The sequence below is a fragment of the Sycon ciliatum genome, chromosome 5 (assembly GCF_964019385.1).
Source record: "Sycon ciliatum chromosome 5, ocSycCili1.1, whole genome shotgun sequence".
Lineage (NCBI taxonomy): Eukaryota > Metazoa > Porifera > Calcarea > Leucosolenida > Sycettidae > Sycon > Sycon ciliatum.
Genome location: NC_088647.1, coordinates 7,356,573 through 7,376,127, shown reverse-complemented (window position 1 = coordinate 7,376,127; position 19,555 = coordinate 7,356,573). Strand labels below are relative to the sequence as shown.

At 45.4% G+C, this 19,555-nt stretch overlaps 2 protein-coding genes across 3 annotated transcripts in view; one reads left to right on the top strand and one right to left on the bottom strand.

The window, feature by feature from the left end:
- LOC135816560 (cell adhesion molecule DSCAM-like) overlaps positions 1-1,660 on the top strand; it is a 10,600-nt gene extending 8,940 nt beyond the window's left edge. Inside the window, exon 5 of the mRNA XM_065329754.1 lies at positions 1,545-1,660. Coding sequence (XP_065185826.1) covers positions 1,545-1,660 — 116 coding nt within the window. The remainder of the gene's footprint in view (positions 1-1,544) is intronic.
- A 3,340-nt stretch (positions 1,661-5,000) lies between these two features.
- On the bottom strand, positions 5,001-16,558 carry LOC135817402 (uncharacterized). Of its 2 annotated transcripts, none has more exons than XM_065330578.1 (5): positions 16,449-16,558; positions 16,298-16,358; positions 15,882-16,166; positions 8,245-8,332; positions 5,001-5,344 (listed from the first exon to the last, which is right to left on the bottom strand). In XM_065330578.1, exons 1-5 carry the CDS (start codon positions 16,464-16,466, stop codon positions 5,248-5,250), a joined length of 549 nt encoding a protein of 182 aa, XP_065186650.1. In that variant the 5' UTR covers positions 16,467-16,558; the 3' UTR covers positions 5,001-5,247. The 2 variants fall into 2 exon arrangements, with proteins under 2 accessions (XP_065186650.1, XP_065186651.1); XM_065330579.1 differs by having other exon boundaries at positions 15,951-16,166.
- Positions 16,559-19,555: the final 2,997 nt, after the last annotated feature.

Sequence of the window (19,555 nt, the reverse complement as noted above, 5' to 3'; positions counted from 1 at the left end):
ATACTGGTAGTGTGCGCTTGCTTGGCTCTGTGCAGACAGTTTGTTGCTTCACCTGTTGCCATAGAATAGGCCAGCCGCAGGTGTGCATTGTTGGGCGAAGATCGGTGACGTCGCCAGGCCCGTTGCTTCCTGTCAACAGCTTCCTGGCACTCAGGTGACCACCAGGCTGGGTCTCCCTGGCGTAGCTTCAGGGTTTTGGATGGAATGAACATCTGCATGCCCTCTTTGATCTTCTGTGTGAGTTTCACACAAGATACGTCAATGCTGTTGTCATCAGTCAACACCCAGTTTGTGGACCGAAAGAAAGCCCGTAGCCGAGGCCAGTCAGCATGCTGGTAGCGCCACACGGTTCGCTTACTGGGACGGTCACAGGAGGGGGCAACTTCAAAGTCAGTTATCACAATTGCGTGGTCAGATTTCCCTAGAGGTGGATGGAGAGTTGAGATGACGCTTCCAGGGATATCTGACATTATGAGGTCGAGGATATTATTGCCACGTGTTGGCTCATGGACATGCTGATCGAGGCAATGGTGGTAACACAGATCTTCAGCAGCTTCACCAGCAGGGGAAGTTCTACTGCTGCCTAGCCATTCCCGGTTGTGAACATTTAGGTCACCTGCAACGATGATATTCTGGCAGCATTGCCTAGCATCATCTATGCCAGAGCTGATGCTGTTTAGGGCAGAGATGTCCCCATCAGCGGATGAACCTGAGCGATACACAGCACATACTCCAATGGATGGGCCAGCTGCTGTCTTGAGGCGAACCCACAGGATTTCATTTCCACCAGTATCAATACATTCTAGTTCTGTGAAAGCCAGGTCGGCCCGAATCCAGATAGCAACACCGCCCCCCTGGGCCGTACGGTCCCTTCGAACTGGTGGGAAGTATCCAGGGAATGTGAGGTCAGCAGGCGTGGCCTTGTCCTCCGTGACTTTTGTCTCCGTGACGATGACAATGTCGGGGTGGTGGGCATTGAGAGAAGCTTGGAACTCCCCAAGTTTTGACAAGATACCGAAAGCATTTGTCAGCATGAGGCGGAGCATTCTAGGTGGTTGCCGTGCACGTGTTGGAGCCATCATTGTGAGGATTGGTTATCCTGCCGGGGTGGCTGCGCACCAGGCTGGGCAGAACGCTTCGCATCGTGCGACAGCGAATCAGGTGACCGCTCGGCAGAAGAACGTTTGTGGCTGTGTGGCGTGGTTACAGGTGTGCCGGCAGCGGCAGCGGACAGGCCACGACTCGCGCTCCATGTTCCCGTTGTAATGTCTGGACAATGTGTCGTCAGTCGTCCTTTCTCGTATTCAACATATCTATGTCATTCGGATCTTCCCAAGTTGTACATTGTACTGTTGAGATACCGAATTCAAATAGATCAATACAATACAATACAATACAGTGTAGCCATCCTCATATTGTGCATAGCATATCAACAACACAGACTAGAATGTTTGTATTTTATCTTGCTCTGTTAATATGCAACATGTTACTATTTGCCCTCCAGTTCAACACATTTGTTCCATTGTTTCTTTTATTGTACACAGCATCAGGTCCTGTAAATCGTGTGGTTGCCATGGTGATATCCAGCTCTGCAGTGAAGACAAAATGGGAAGCTCCCGACACATCTCATGGTACGTATCCTATCTTATGTTTACGTTAAATCATGTTCACGTACATTCTATGTAAATAGAGGTCCCATCGATGCATCAATAACTGATGACTACGAGACCCCTAGTAATGGGGATGACCACTCTATCGGTGCTGAAGACAGTCCGTGTTTTAGTTGTTGAAATTGCTGGTGCTCCTCCGTTTTGCAACCACACACACACACACACACACACACACACACACACACACACACACACACACACACGTACATGTACACACACACACACACACACACACACACACACACAGTACCACTTTTTGAGACACGACAAGGGACTCGCGACAGTTGCGAAAAGCTATTCTGATGCTTGTTTTGCTGTATTGTCACCTTGTTGTTCTGAGCGTCATTTGAAAGTATGAGAATCCTTGTATGCATACCCAGCAGCTTAACCTCTGCAGGCATAAGCAGAACATAGCACTGTCTCGTATTTGCTCAATTCACCCATCGCTCCTCTGCGTGATGTTTGGTTACGCATGGTTTTGTGCTGTCCTTCGAACCATTTCGCCGACTCCTGCCTTGCTGCTGCTTTGGCTCCTGTAGTAACTATATCTTTTATAGCAACATCGTCTACTTTACTCATTCTCATTCTCCCTTTTCCTCAAACAGAAGCTGCCACTGATTTTTTATTTTTCTATTTTTAGAGTACAGTACTTACAATTTTTATTGAAATCGAGAATACCTGAAGACACAACGTGTACTCAACAAACTAAGAATATGTAGCGCGAAATAAAAGAAGGAAAATAATAGCCAGTCGAGCGCTAAAAACGAACATAAGAAAATGAGATCATAAGCCTCAAGGAGCTCAACTGCGCTTAAATAAATATATGGAGTGGAAAACCGGAATCCGAGAAAATAATAACATACCACTGATGAGTTCTGGAGATGAAGGCTTCTGTCAAAACGACTCGGTGTCCACTGGCTGTAGATTTGTTTCTACCGGTGTTTGTATCTTGTTTCCGACTGGAATTTTAATGTGCTTACCATTGTTTTGTTTTCTCTCTTTTGCCCAGGCAATATCCTGTACTATACACTGGAGTATAGTATGGTGAATTCTCAGTCATCTCTTCAGAGAGTCAAGGTCAATATCAGTACAGCAATGTTACAATACAACATCACTGGACTACTGAACAACAGTGATGTTCTGATTACAGTGTTTGCTGTCAACTCTGCTGGTCCTGGACCTGGTGTCACTACACGTGTTAGCACCCCAGACCATGCTATAGATTACGTAGAGAAGAATCCATCCTCCAGCCAGCCATCTCAAACTAAAGTCTACTGCACTGCTCCAACTGATTATTATTGGATTGCATTTCTTGCAAGTTCTTTCAATCCGGAAACCATCTTTAAGTTGAGCAAAAACGTCTCTGCTGGGGAAACTGTCAACTTGACATGCAAGGAGGGATTTTATATATCAGGAAATCTATCACAACAGCATCAAATTGTCACATGCCAAGAGAATGGAACGTGGAGTGACGAGATTTTAGCATGCTCAGGTAAATAATTATGTGAGCTTTGTGTTTGTAGGATTTCTGTAGAAGTGCCATGCACTGTGCTTTGCGGTAAAAATGGACCATTTGCACACGTTGTGAATACCAAATCAAGCAGTGTGCACCACCCATAGCATCATTTTGGCTTGTACTACTCATCCTGACAGGCCCTTTTATAATTTGATCCACTTTCAAAATGAGATTCTACTGGACACGTAATGATAGTGCTTTGAAGTATTGGACACACAACGTTTATGGCGGGGGGGGGGGCTGGGGGGCGGGGGCGGGGGGGGGGGGGGGGGAGGGGCTGCTGTAATCTGGGTCACAAGTTCTGTGCAGCCAGTCACCCAAGTAAATATTCTGTTTTTGGAAAAGTGTAGATGGCAGGCTTCCTCTGAAGTTCCTTGCATACCTTACATGACTGCATCGTTATGTACTATCCCTCTGTGTTGCTCGTTCATGGCTATACACGTGCACGGCTCGTACCCGTTGCCGTCTCCACGCACCGCTAGTCCCAGAAACTGTGATGCTCATGCTTGGTTTTTGAGTGAAATACTTGTGTTTAAAGTGCAGCTTATTTTCCTCCATTCAGTTCCCGTACTTTCCAGAGAACAAACTGAAAAGATCTGACCTAATCCACATGTCAAAGAGTTGGTGGACAAGCCGTTGATTATTCACTCTCATTGTAATATCAAAAAGTATTCTTTCTAGACCAAAGAGTGGTATATTTGATAACATTTAATAACGATAGAAATTTTTACGATACTTCTCCAGACGTTTCGTTGTTCTGAACAACATCGTCAGTGGATAAAGATCTTTCTTTATCCACTGACGATGTTGTTCAGAACAACGAAACGTCTGGAGAAGTATCGTAAAAATTTCTATCGTTATTAAATGTTATCAAATATACCACTCTTTGGTCTAGAAAGAATACTTTTTGATACTAATCCACATGAATGCAGGAAACGCGATATTTTTGTAACTTGTTCCCGATATAACCGTTTGAGATCGCCCTATGTACTATGATCAATTACAATGAGAGGTGCGGTCATTTGTTCTATGCGTTCTTGTGCTTCCATCAGGACAACCATTGACTGAGCAACATGCTGAGAAACAAGGATATTATGAAGCCAAGCCATCCTCCCTGGTTGGAGTTGCTTCCATTCTTGGCGGATCTTCAGCCATCTTTCTCGTGATCATCATCGTGTTCATCATCGTGTTTCTTGTGATTCCATGGCTGAAAAAGCGTTCCAAGAACATGTGATATTTTGATGGACAAGATAACAGTTAGATCTAGTGGGCCGGTGTTCCTTCAAGTGTATAATAAACTGTGGTCTGCTCCTCTTCTCTGGTGAGTAACAATTGCCTACTTCAGTATGTCCTGACACTACAATGCGTAATAGCTTGCACAACAACAGGTTGGCCTGTTCTGTAGTTGGTAACTATGTTTGGAAAATTTTGGAAAATTTCTTTTTGACTGCTATCAGGTTGGCTTGATCTTCTCTGTGCTGCGTTGATGAGTCCACAAAGTACGGAACAGTTCCGTCTGCACATTGAGTACCGGTATCTTTTCTTTTCATGAATCTCCTCACTCATGTGAGAATACCAACAACTATGACAAGCCAGGTGGTAGCCAACCATGGCTAGCTGGAATAACAACGAGACGATACCAATATTGGGATTATGAATTACCTTTTAAAGAAGTAATGTGAGCGATTGCCAGCCATGTCGACAATATAAAAAAACGGATAAGAAAGCGGAAAGATGAACTTACGTGAAGTGCAGGAGAGCTATCTGGAAATAATACCCCCCCCCCCCCCCCCACACACACACACACACACCACCACCACCACATCTTGAATGTTCCGCACAAATCATTTTGTAATGCATATTGTGCAAATCCCTTGTCAATACGATCGACTACGCATGTGGGCAAACTACAAGAAAATTCAATCCAGTGTGCCCTGTGGAGAAAATATGCATGGGTGAATGGAGCTAGAAATTTGGCAGAGTAAAAAAAAGCTATTTTTACTGCTGCTGGTGTTGCTGCTGCTGCTGCTGCTGCGGCCGTGGTTCCTGGTAATGCTCGTCTTACGCCTGATGCTGATGCTGTGGTCGTGGTTGCTGGTATTGGTATTGCTGCTGCGGCTGCTGCTGCGTCGCTGCCTTCAGGCCACTCAATGTGTTCCTACGGTACAGATAGATCATAGGATACAGTATAATGGTAACGCGATAATGTACATACGAATTTCTAACAAGATCACAATGGCGGGAAACGTTTCTTTTCTATTTCGTAACTCTGAGTCTTCATGGCAATACGCGCAATCATCGGACTACGTAGTGGATGCTGATGAGGGTAAACACCTTCCTAAGTTTAAAGGGTCTGCAGAGTAGCTAAGAGTATATTGGGAAGGTGTGTAAGAAACTACATAATGTGATGCGCACAGCAGAACAGGTGCGACTAATCATAGGTTTGTTCATAGCCAGCAATCGCATGTCATCACGTACATTGAAAATCAACATAATTTTGCGAATCGACCTTTTTTTCAGGATCACTTTTCAACGAGGACGAAGCAAAGTCGGCCGAACGAAGCCTAGAGGAAGAAAATCACCCTCTCCACTTCACCATCACGATACTGACATAGATACGAGATGAAACAACTAAAAAATCCACAAGAAAACTCTACGGCCATCATCGCGCTGACTTTGGTCTGACTTTGGTCTGAGAATTTCTATCATGATCAAAAATGTACGAGGAGCACTCAAAAATAAGCCACAGACGTACCTTTAGGGGTCGTCCATAAATATCGAACTTTTTTCACAAAACGAAATAATTTCGTTATGGGGTGGGAGGGGGTTAACCAATTTCGTTCCAGAAAACATTGATACATGTGCATGCCCATAGGAGCAGTTACACACTTGCAACCTTTGTTGTATTATGCATGCATATGTCAAACTTTTTTTACGTTCTGAGGGGGAGGGAGGGAGGGGTTGGGTCTAAACTAAAATAATTCGTTTCGTGAAAAACGTTCGATAATTTCGGACGGCCCCTTATCGCTCTCTACTCCTTTTTCAAGGCACAAAAGTCGACTCTCCACTTTCAAACCAGGAACCAGACATACCAGTGGTCCTTTTCAGCTGCTCCACGAGCGCAGGAAATGTTCACCAAGGGGCGCAGAGCAGCATCCATTCCAGAAAAAGAGCTAAAATACGAGTGAGACTGCATGACTGAGTACATGAGTACATGTATGAGTACATGCAGAAAATAGTCAATTTAGGCGCTTCTGCTCCAAACAGCAACTAGCTTCGACTAGAAACAAAGATTACACCAAAGGATCAAACAACAACCATTTTCTGCAGTTTTTTTGCAGATGGCTTCCTTGTGCTTGGCCCAGCACGCCAAAAATCACACCTCGGAGGAGTACAAAAATTACAACTCTCAGATGTCCTCGATTGCTGGCCATGGCTGCTCACAATAGACCTGCTTATTGGCTTGCAACAGTGTCAGCGCCAGTGCATGTTCCTACTCGCTCATGCAGTTACATAACCGCGTGTACGCAAAAGCCTGACACGACGTTTTTTGTCTATCCATCTGCATAATTTAGAGCACGTGTGCGTGTGTGTCCAACGGTGAGGCTTTTGTTTTCAGACCATGTTTCTGAGTTAGCCTTTCAATAATGCAACAGAAAAGAAGATAATTATAGCTTTGGAAACGGAGTAATATTTGCACACATATCTGCCCTTGTTTGATGACAATTATAAACGAAGTAATCGATTGTTGCACTAAAGAGTGAAGGATAGGTGAATTTTCGCGATCGTTTCAGGCCTATCCGCAATTTTCATTTGATTATTGCGACACCTCAATGCGCAGTGGGAACACCAGCCTGGCAATGTGAAGAGAGTGGGTGCTATCCAACCAAGGCCGATAAGAAGGGTTTGTGAAAAATATCTCGGTTTGCGCGAGACCCCAGCTGGAGGCGGAGTTTTCCGCATCCGTAGGAGCCACTACCCGCAAAGACCAAGGCGCAGATGCAGCTCCTAAAGCGGTGGAAGGCGAGTAGGTTAGACACGCCAAAGGGATCAAAGAATGAAATTCCAATTCACTGCATCCATGCATCCCCGGCTCGTGCCAGGCAACGAGTTGCCAATTACTGTATTTTCTCCAATAAATGTACACGTCTCCAGTAGTGGATAGATAAAGGTTGAGCGTGGATCGAAATAATAAAAAGGACTCGTCTCTAATAGTAGTACATGGCAGAATGATGTGATGGGCATTATCGGGGTACACATACCTGGACCCATCTAATTTCGTTTTTTCTTGCTCATTGATCACCTTTGTGCTTTTCTACACAGCTTGATACCCTAATAAATAAATGTCACGGTTTGCGTGAGACTCGGCTGATACCCTAGCTGGAGTGTTATTACAGGCATCTACGGTCAAAAAGTATCATCTATTATGAGTGGTATGACACACATGGCAAGCGATCAATCTTGCGAGAAACAATAAAAGAACAGCCCCCAATACTACAGTAGAGTCACGCGCCCAAAAACGTTGTTTCCAAAGGGTAAGCCTGGGACGTTCTTATTTTTCAGCAATCTAGCTGCGTTCTTATAGCAAGTTGTTAGAAACAATTGTTGCTGGATCATATATATATCCCACAAGATGCCAGAAAACCAACCACGTCGTTCTTAGCTTCAGGCTGTGGCGTTCTTAGAATTTCAGGCTGGACGTTCTTGGGCTCCACGTTCTTCAGCGCGCTACTCTACTGTACTACAGTCTGTACAGGGCTAGCCACATTTGAAAACATAAAACTACAATACATATATTGTGGGTAATACGGTAACTGGGGGACATAGCACCGCTGGAAAAATCCTTCCGCTTCCAAGCACGACTTGAACCTGGTACCCTCTGTTTCTCAATCATGGTCTTAGACCATCCCACTATGCCTGCCTGCATTGTTTAGGGATTGTGAAGGAAATGGTAAATAAAGGGGCGTCCGTAATCATGGAAGAATTAAAAAATCCGTCATCATGCATTTTTTCTCGATAATTATGGTTGACGTTGTAATGCTGGTTTTTATTCCTTACCGGTAGCGGATGTCAACCAGGGCTAATGCAAGCAGCAAGATGCCACCTACAATTGCTGCTGCCAAAACAGCTTTCTGCCACCCAGACCCTGCAATAATAGCAGAAACATCCAGAGGAACAGAAGAAAAGGTGTTTGCTCCCCACACCGGAGCTCGCGCTTTTCCGCCGAGTTGACTTGACACTTGACTGACTCGTGACTGCCATCCAGAGTACACGAGAATGCTATCGAACATTCTACTCGGCAAACCTGCAAGAAAGCACCACTGCCTGCTCGATGCACAATGTTTCGGGGAATTCACCCCTCGTCAGTTGAGCTTGAGTAGGCTGGGGAATATTGTGTCCGAAGCACAATTGATGAGGGGTGAATTCCCTGAAACACTGTGTACTGTGAGTTGGTCAAGTGTCAAGTCAACTAGGCCGAAAAGCAAGAGCAGAGACCAAATGTCCCTTCCTTAACTCATGTTAAAATACACTCATCGGATGGTAATCAGATCCTCCTATTCGCTTGTTAAATGGAGTAATGATTCCTAGTAATGATAGTGCAGATACAGATAGATCACGACTGAGGCATGGTAGTACAATCAACAAAGTAGACATAGATGGCACAGGGATATTCGCAGATGCCAGCGGGAACCGTCTCTGACAGTCAGTGACAGCAACGTTCGGGTGTAGCTCACACATAGCAAATTGCAGAAATTACCATGCTCCACGTGAAATCCAATGCCGTGTGCATGTATGTGTGCTGCGATATAGGTGTGGATATTGCAAGTGCACGTGGCTAGGCATGAGTGTGAGTTAATGAGTGTGTGCATGAACGTGCCTCTCTGGATCGAGAGGAATCCTGTCCTAAACAGGAACGTTTCCGCTGCACCAAGGGGTGTTCGCTGATGGCAGGCTTTACAGTATCTCTCTGTCCACATTGTGAGGAAGAGGTTGGTGCGACTGCGGCAATACTTGGGAAACACACTTGGGTAACACACAATTATCTGTCTACATGTATCTACAGTTCTCACACAGGAATGACACAACCGAGCCATTCTTTGTCGTGTTTAGAACACTCATCACGGAACATAACCAGGAGTATCATTCACTACGCATAATAATTATATACATATTATGTACATAGCAGACTCAGCGGAGGACGTTCAGGTTGGTTGTAACTCTGAGTTTCATGCCGCTAGGCAATCATCAGACAACTGATACTCGGGTCTACCCAACAGTATGCTTATAAACACATAGGGCCACAAGCATAAACAAATTTAGCGCTAAATCTGGTGTGAGGTATGGGGAGAAAGCTGGCGCGGACCAAGGTACATGTATACCGGAGAGAACTGAGAAAGGGGGCAGAGATGGTGAAGGCCCAACATTTCAGTGGGTCGAGGAAATGGGGTGGCAAAAAGTCAGCTTAACGAGGACTTGGAAAAGATTTGATATGTCGACGGGTGCAAAGTACCGTATTTTTCAGAGTGTAAGGCGCACTTTAAAAAAACACCAGTAATTCACCCACAAAACGTCGGTGCGGCTCATACAACAATGGTCATATTAACGGTAGTAAACAGGGTAGATGTCTGTACTTTGTGACAAAACATCTGGTTGCACCATACTCCAGTGCAGTTTGTACTCGGAAAAATATGGCAATGCAATACAGGTAAAACAATGTCGCATACATTTATACACAATCACACACACGTACAACGGAGGCGAAAGGCTGTGTAGCTGTAACTACTTACTTCAAGTTTCGTGAATACCAAAATTTTTTTATTATTATTATTATATATTTGAGGATTTCCCAAAGACGTAGTCTAAATCGAAGGGAGTTCCATTATAATGGGAGACTGTAGGGTTGAGATAGCAGACAGTGGAGGGCTAATAATTCGTAATGAAGAGCCTAGCAAGAGAAATACAATTATGCTGAATGTTCCAGAATGGTCCTTTAATCAATGATACCTATAGCCTCGGGATATGCCTTGAAATACGAAATGTACCGAAACAGAAACACAAAAATTAATAAGAATAAGCGCAACGCACAAAGAAGGAGGACAGAGGCATGTCAGTGAGGAGTGGCATTGTGTTTGGTGTCAGAGAAGTGCGTGCAAATGTGACTGTGAAACAGGGACTGCGAGGCTGTGGCTCTCAGGTCTGCGGGCAAGGCATTCCAGACAGTAGCGGTGCGGAAGAGAAATGACCTCCCGGCGTGTTTCCCAACCCGTGGCAGAGTGAATGCGAGTTGGCGGCGGCGACTACGCGTGGGGCAGTATCCCGCTGCTTCAAAAAGTTCTGGTTGGGTGGTGACCAAATGGAAGAATTCCATAAGGCAGGCGATCTTCCTGCGCCAGGATAGACTTGGCCACCCCAGCTGTTTAAACAATGATGACTTGGGCTCGTCTGATGGGCAAGGGCATCTCTCAAGCCGCATGACTGTGCGAGCTACTCTGGCTTGCAGCCGTTCAAGGGTGAGCCGCTGTGCAGCAGAGAGGGAGGACTCCCATACTGGGGCGGCGTATTCTGCTGTGGGGCGGACATACGTAAGGAAAATTAATGCTGCTGTCTGCTGCTGATCAAATGCTGCTGTCTGATGATGATCAAATGCTGCTGTCTGATGAAGATCAAATGCTGCTGTCTGCTGCTGATCAAATGCTGCTGTCTGACGATGATCAAATGCTGCTGTCTGACGATGATCAAATGCTGCTGTCTGACGATGATCAAATGCTGCTGTCTGACGATGATCAAATGCTGCTGTCTGATGATGATCAAATGCTGCTGTCTGACGATGATCAAATGCTGCTGTCTGCTGCTGATCAAATGCTGCTGTCTGACGATGATCAAATGCTGCTGTCTGACGATGATCAAATGCTGCTGTCTGACGATGATCAAATGCTGCTGTCTGACGATGATCAAATGCTGCTGTCTGATGATGATCAAATGCTGGTGTCTGATGATGATCAAATGCTGCTGTCTGATGATGATCAAAATTTTTAAAATGCTGCTGTCTGATGATGATCAAAACTTGAAGGGGAAGTTAAGGCAAAAATCAAAATTTCACCAGTTGTAGTCTTCGGGGTGCTGAGTCGAATGGTCTTGGTCCGAGAAAGCTGAGACGCTCCCTTCCTACTTGAATCCCAATCGAACTCGCGCACTTCCACCGAAACTGGGTGACTGCGCCCTACGAGACGGGGATTTGTATGCAAAATGTCACTAAAAGCGCCATTTCGTTCTTATAGAAGCACGGATGACCGCGATTGGCCCATATGTTGTAGTCTTTTGGACGCTGAGTCGACTGGTTTTGGTCCGAAAAGGCTGCGATGCAGCGTTCCTCCTTTATTCCCAATCGAACATGGTTGAACAAGCGGTCACGTGCTCCTGGGTGCCCAAATCACCTGGTCACCACGCCAGCAGGCGACAACTTTCACACCAAGGTTCAACTCGAGTGACAGCACTGCACCCAAAAAAGGTCAAAACAGGCTGTAAGTTGTACCCTGCAGGCACGGTGACCAGGTGACTGGTGTACGCAGGAGCACGTGACCGCTTGTTCTACCATGTTCGATTGGGAATTAGGGGCGAACGCTGCATCGCAACCTTTTCGGACCAAAACCAGTCGACTCAGCGTCCAAAAGACTACAACATATGGGCCAATCGCGGTCATCCGTGCTTTTATAAGAACGAAATGGCGCTTTTAGTGACATTTTGCATACAAATCCCCATCTCGTAGGGCGCAGTCACCCAGTTTCGGTGGAAGTGCGCGAGTTCGATTGGGATTCAAGTAGGAAGGGAGCGTCTCAGCTTTCTCGGACCAAGACCATTCGACTCAGCACCCCGAAGACTACAACTGGTGAAATTTTGATTTTTGCCTTAACTTCCCCTTTAAAGGTGAAATTAAGGCAAAAATTAAAATTTCACCAGTTGTAGTCTTCGGGGTGCTGAGTCGAATGGTCTTGGTCCGAGGAAGCTGAGACGCTTCCTTCCTACTTGAATCCCAATCGAACTCGCACACTTCCACCGAAACTGGGTGACTGCGCCCTACAAGATGGGGATTTGTATGCAAAATGTCACTAAAAGCGCCATTGCGTTCTTATAAAAGCACGGATGACCGCGATTGGCCCATATGTTGTAGTCTTTTGGACGCTGAGTCGACTGGTTTTGGTTCGAAAAGGCTGCGAAGCAGCGTTCCTCCTTTATTCCCAATCGAACATGGTCGAACAAGTGGTCACGTGCTGCTGCGTACGCCAGTCACCTGGTCACCGTGCCTGCAGGGTACAACTTGCTAGCCTGTTTGACCTTTTTTGGGTGCAGTCCTGTCACTCGAGTTGAACTCGAGTTGAACCTTGGTGTGAAAGTTGTCGCCTGCTGGCGTGGTGACCAGGTGATTTGGGCACCCAGGAGCACGTGACCGCTTCTTCAACCATGTTCGATTGGGAATAAAGGAGGAACGCTGCATCGCAGCCTTTTCGGACCAAAACCAGTCGACTCAGCGTCCAAAAGGCTACAACATATGGGCCAATCGCGGTCATCCGTGCTTTTATAAGAACGCAATGGCGCTTTTAGTGACATTTTGCATACAAATCCCCATCTAGTAGGGCGCAGTCACCCAGTTTCGGTGGAAGTGCGCGAGTTCGATTGGGATTCAAGTAGGAAGGAAGCGTCTCAGCTTCCTCGGACCAAGACCATTCGACTCAGCACCCCGAAGACTACAGCTGGTGAAATTTTAATTTTTGCCTTAACTTCCCCTTTAATAATTTTATTAACATGTTAGACAGGTACGGCCCGCGCAGTCTAGTCTACTCGTGCCATTATTATAAATTTTAATATAAATTTTATGTAGTGCCCCTGGGGCACAATTTTTTCAATGCTCATCACCAGTTCAGCATCGATCATCAGGCATCACAGATATGGCACTGCCACTATTCAAGACAAGAGTCGAAGAGAAGGCACTATTTTTCTGTGCCGGTACATTTACGTCATCCCGCATAAAACAATTCAGGCACTGAAAACGGTGCCTAAAGGTTACTGTAAACTATCACGACGCACCAGAAAGGGCAACAAGAACTGTGATTTTGAACCTGAAACCACCAGTTCATTGACATGGACAAGAACATTTCCAAAAGAACATCAAACTTGCACATGCGCTTGGTTACAAGCCCCAGAGAGGCACTATTCAAGAGAGGGCTTTATTAATTTTTGTCACTGGCTCTTAGAGACTGGGGCTCTAGCCTCTAGTCGAGATAGGGAAGAGAGGGCTCTGAGGGGACGGGCGTTCGAATTGTCTTCATCAACTGCTCGAACAATTTTTTTAAAGAGATTAGTTGAAGTGCCCCATTAGAACGGTTTCTATCATTTTTAGAGTTTTTCAGTGGAATTGTCGTGGCGAAGATGACGTCCGATCAGATCGACCATCTCCACGCAATACGTGACGTAGCTATTCCAAACTCTTCGGAACTAAAATCCACCTCCCCCATCGGATGAGATTGTGGAGTTTCGAGGAGTTTCGTTTTTCCAATAAGGCCACCTCTTCAGAAAAACGAAACTCCTCGAAAAGTAAGAGTGACAATTCGAGCGCGCCCTAAGTCTAATCGCGCGAGTACGGTAAACATGGTAAGGTTCTCACGTCCGCGTCACAGTCATCAGGCTCATTTCCCATGGCATGAGAGACAATAGATCTACACTCATCCCTACTAAATTATGACTGTATTCCTAGTCAGACCTAGTCTTGTACTGGGAGCTCGAGCCCACGATACGAATGTACGCGCTTGAACATGATCGATGACCATGCTGTCACCGCGAACACCAGGCAAAAACTTTTAACTGACTTACTAAATAAGGGTGAGGAAACCTAGCTCTGAGAAACGGCTTTCACTCGTTCTCATTCACGAGTTGCTAAACTCGCTAATATTAAAATTTAATGTCTTGTTTTTTTACGAGTCACCCATAACGCCATACATGTACAGGTATGAGTCTACTCCCTGGTCCATTCCAATACGTACATTGTACATGCACATTTTATCACTTTACTATCGCTACATCATACATGTACGGTCATGTAGTACTAAAGTAAGTAGCCGCCGCCAGCACTCTAGATTGGTCCAGATGCGCTGTGTGCATCAATCAACTTATCCGTTCAATTATTATTTTGATATTTTGACGTGAGTATGTAGGAGTTTTTGCAAGGTTTGCAAGGCTCTCCTATGGCTGGTTTTAATGAAATCAATTTGCATTTGTGATAAAGAAAAGTTGTAATAAAGCCTTTATTTTGAAAAGGTTGGGAGAATTTCAAATTCAAAGGATCAGTCGGGGAAGTGAACTGCTTGAAAAGAGAGAAAAAAACTCCAGACCCACCAGGACTCGAACCCGGGACCTTGCTTGTCATGAGCAATGCTCTAGCCACTGAGCTATGGGACCAGGCTGAACCTAGAAGGCGCTGACAAGTTGTTCACTCAAAACGGAGCGCAAATCAGAGCTCAAAAAAAAACCAACCGACCCGGGGCCCACAGCTCTGCTTCCACTAGCCTACCACTGCTTAGTCAATGACATACAGTAATCCGCTGTATGGAGTCTTTGGCGTGTAGTATGACTGTGCTTTGAACTGTTGCGTTGTAATGTAGATTGTCATTCAACGTTTGTATTATCACTAGAAGTGACTGAATCCGTACAATGACTATGAACATGTACATGAACACTAGCTTATGAAGTGTCTTTGTGTCATTGGCTTATGCGCCTGACAATCAGCTGTCCTGCAGAAGAATGACATCTTGACCGCAAACCTACTACACTCAGGGAATCGGATTACAGTATGTGTACTACACATACACCGTAGTACTACTGGACTATACTGTATACAAGTGGACGATAGTACTTGTTCCACCCGTCATCATCATGCGCTCCTACAGCTAGCCGAACCAATGGCAATACACGAAGCATAAACGCACCAGTACTAGTGTAGCAAGGACACTTCCGTTACCAGATAATGCTTTTACGACTCTGGACAGCTTTTTCACTCCTTTGAGCTCACCAGTGCGCAGCAGAGGAGTACTAATACACAATAAATATACCGCCGATATACCCGCGGCTACATGTACAATGTACATGTATGTACAGTTGTACACACTGACAGACGCTGGTTATTGTGATCACAGGTTGCTATTGCTTTTGCAGTTAAGGATGATACATTTTTCTCTCAATCTATAAACATTTTACTGAAAACTCGGAGTTGCAACACAGCTTCTTCTTTTATCTCTCTCTCTCTCTCTCTCTCTCTCTCTCTCTCACACACACACACACACACACACACACACACACACACACACAGACGCGCCACTATTCGAGAGACGGTACTAGTTATTTCTCTTTTTGGTATAATTACGTCATTTAGCATTAGAACAAAGAAGAACAGGATCTAAAGCTTACTCTAAACTATCACGACACAACAGAAACTGCATGAATTGCAGTTTTTTGTCCTGAATTAACCAGTGCAGTGACATGGACAAGAACATTAGCACAATACATGTACCACCAAACTTGCACAAGCGCTTGACTACGAGCCCACGTGGGGGACTATTCAAGAGAGGGCTATATTTTTTTATTGGCTATCGGAGACAGGGCACTATTCACGAGAGGGCTTTAAACGGGGCTAGTACTGTACTCACTGGTACATTCTCTGTCGTAAATTCCGAACAAAATGGTCCTGTTGCCGCCTCCACAACAGATATAAATACCTGCATGGACGAACGAGGAGAACCGTAGTCCTTCCACTGTCTGGTTTCCCACTTTGGTCTGTTCCATGACAATGTTACGTTCGGCACGGGATGGCACTTGGTAAATGACGCTCCATGTGGAGTTGCAGTCTGGTGGAACACTACAGGTAAAGGTATCCGTCGCCTTTGCATCCGTGATCATTTCTCCCGGCTCTATTGGAATTCCGTTTCTTTTCACTGCAGGCAACAACACAACAGCAAAAAACACAATACGTTAACGCTAGTTGGTCTTCATTTTCTGAATGCGCCACGTTAAACAGAACACGGCAAGGAAGATACTAGTGCCGCGAGAATATCCGAGAACGCACCCGAAACTTCACCAGGAATCCACGGGTGGACGGATCCTATAGCGAAAAACCCGATGATGACCTGTATAATGGAATTGAACAAAGCGAGTTTGTAGGAAAGCTGGTTCTCGCAGCAGCTGCAGACCTTCATTCAGGCTAATAGCATACTTACAACGAATAATATTGCCATACTGGCCACAGTTTTTTAGTCTAAATATGAGAGAATTTCAACTTTCTTGCAAACAGGCAGAGACGTGAACTGCCAGAAAATTGGAAAATAGCGTTAATTTATAGCTAATATTAGTTAGATTATTTTTGCACTTGGATCTGGTAGTGTTGGGCACGACAGATGCATGGCTCCTTGCCAGTCCTTGGTTCCTCACCATGCTCACAGGCTACCGCTCTTTCCATCCTGCTACAGGGGAGGGATTTTTTATCTCCAAACCACAAAAACGCGACAATACCCATACTATCATTCGCCATGTGACAACGTAATGCGTAGTTGACTTCTCGATCGTGGATGTACTAGTAGTAGTAGTCGGTCAGGCAGAGAACTAGTCTACCACTGCCTAGTCAATGATATCTAATACAGCAACACGCAGTGTCGAGTCTTGGGCCGGTAATTGTGTAGTATGTTCTCGGAACTGTGGCATTGGAATGTAGGTTGTCAGTCAAAGTGTTTATGTCACTAGACCTGACTACGTGTACATCGACACTAGCTGTGAAGCATCTTTGTGTCATTGGCTCATACGAATGACACACAGCTGTGCTGCAGCAGTAAGACATCTTGACCGCGAGCGTACATCACTATGGTGGTCGCATTTCGTGGACTAGTTCAGCAGCGGACGTACTGACTCTACCACACCGAAATGAACTCCTGACTGCCCACTCCACTTGCACATTACCAGCATCGGGAAGACACTCCGTAGTGATTTTCATTTTTTCTATCCCACGCCTAGCAACAAGCAATGCTCTGCAGCTCTGTTTTAAGGAACACTCCAGTCTCATTATTGAGACAGAGTTCTCGATGCCAAGACAAAAGTAGGTGGTAGAGAAGATCTCTCGACGAATGTCCAGAAGCGAACGAGTCTCTGTGAGAAGACGACTTCAAATTTGCCAACCGAGGGCCTGATGACATCAGATGTGCGTAGTATGCCAGCCAAGATGCACCAGTGCACATACATTCATTGCAGAAGTTTCAATTGAAGAGAAGGTTGTTCGCAATGTTTCCAAACGTCTTGGGAGATCCCGTCTTCTGTACCCTTCCTTCCAGGGGCCCTGGGTGTTCTTGCGAAGAGACTTCACCTCCAACAATCCGTTGCTGATCCGCTGAAGCCTTGACAAATTTCTGGTCGTAAAATTCACTAAAACAGCGAGCGAGACGAATCGTATACCCGATTCGGGCAAGCTGCTTTGAAGTCTCCGTGCTACTTCAGAAGTACCCTCTTGCCATCGATATTCGACCTCGAAATGAGACTCGTTAATTCAGCATGGTGCATCCAGGCCACATTTGGACTGTGGGATTCTCATGTACTGGCCAAAATTCGCTGGCCAATGCTCCAATCTTGTTGTGTTCAAGCTTCAGAAGATATGTAATGGAGCAGGTGTTGTTGGTGGTCGCTCCCTGCACATTCTTGGATGCATTGTATGATTGATGTGATTGCGGGTACAAGTACTTTGGGGATACAGTTGTCATTTGAGCAAATATAGGTCAAAATGGCTGTTAGGGCTCTCAGTAGCAGTAGATAGACTGATGCATTATCCTGTTTGCTCTTGTTCTTGCAATAGGACCAATTAATGTCCAAACTGCACAGGGGAGAGAATTTCTCGAATCCAAGCTCCCCTCGTCAACTGTGGCTGCTTCCATTCTCGGAGGGATAACAGCCATCTGCCTGATGATCATCTTCGTGTTCCTTGCCATACCATGCATCAAGAAGCATGCGAAGAGCATCTGGCACTTCCATTGAAGGATGATACTTGCTGGCTAGATCTCTGTGTTGTACGCAGTACATCATATTTTGATATGAAACTTCTGTTAAATTTTAGCCCACAGCCACAGCAATCTTGGCTGTCAGCCAAGTATGTATAATTATATTTTAATTTTAATAACAATTAAAATAGTTTTCAGCCAAGTGCACAGGTTTTGAGATCAATTTAGGTGATCTCTGTATTCAAGTCTGCTTGTCTGCAAATACAATGTATCTTCATTGTGGGACTGTTTGCCAGTGTTGGCTGAGTGGACATTGGACAGAAGTGATGAAGTCACAGCCTGGCATACATGGTGCATACCTACAGTGATTTCGGGCGTCTATCCTGTCTAGTGTCCTCCAAGTCGTTGATCATTTTAGTTGTAGACTTGTTGCGTTATACTAACAACAGACACCAAAGCTCCAGAGCTCCAGTGTGTGAGCAAACTCATTACCAAAGCTCCAGTACAAATAAAATGTTTCCCTCTCCCTGGAAAACAGAGGGTCCGAACCAGGTTAGACCAAGACCCCATGCCCACACGGTTCATTATGGTCCCAAGACTGGCAGTCTGGGACTCTGCCAAGCGGGTTGTAGTCGGGAGCACTTTCGACACAATGTGCAATCTGCCATGCATTTTGTCCTGTAGTTGTGTCACTTCACTTGTGACCAGACCAGTACTACAAGTACAACACTCTACAGTACAGGGCAGGAAGTCGGGAAAGCTAATAATTTTCACGACTCTCTGGACTGGTGCGCAATGGTATTTTTACAACTCCCTGGACCTGGTTGTAACAAAGGAGTCAAGAACGCCCTGGTGCCTTGTGCCAAGTTGTGGTAGATCTACCTGTTGTTAGTTTACACTGTTTACAGCATGTAACAAGGCGGGGGACACCGTGACCCGTACATAGTACTCAAAACGTAGATCTACCAAGAGTATAGGGGTTATGTACTCTTGATAGTACATACAAGGACTCACTGACTCGTGAAGCCCTGTAGGCTGTAGATCTACTGGCACTGCCTGTACCATGTGCAGTGCTGCCAAACCGTCCGATTTTTCGGACAGTGTCCGATTTTTGAAGGCTCTTCCGAAAACCTATCCGAAAAGGGAAACGTCCGAAAAGCAGCCAAAATGTCGGAGATCATTACTTCCCTATGCAGAATGGTATCTTCTCGACGGCAGAGCGCAGCGACAGAGGCGAGAAGTATTTTCTCGTCACAGCGGTTTTTTCTCGTGTTTTTTTCTCACAAGTGAGCAGTCATCTGATCAATTTCTTTTTACTCGTACATCTTCACATGTTCTCTAAACCGCTG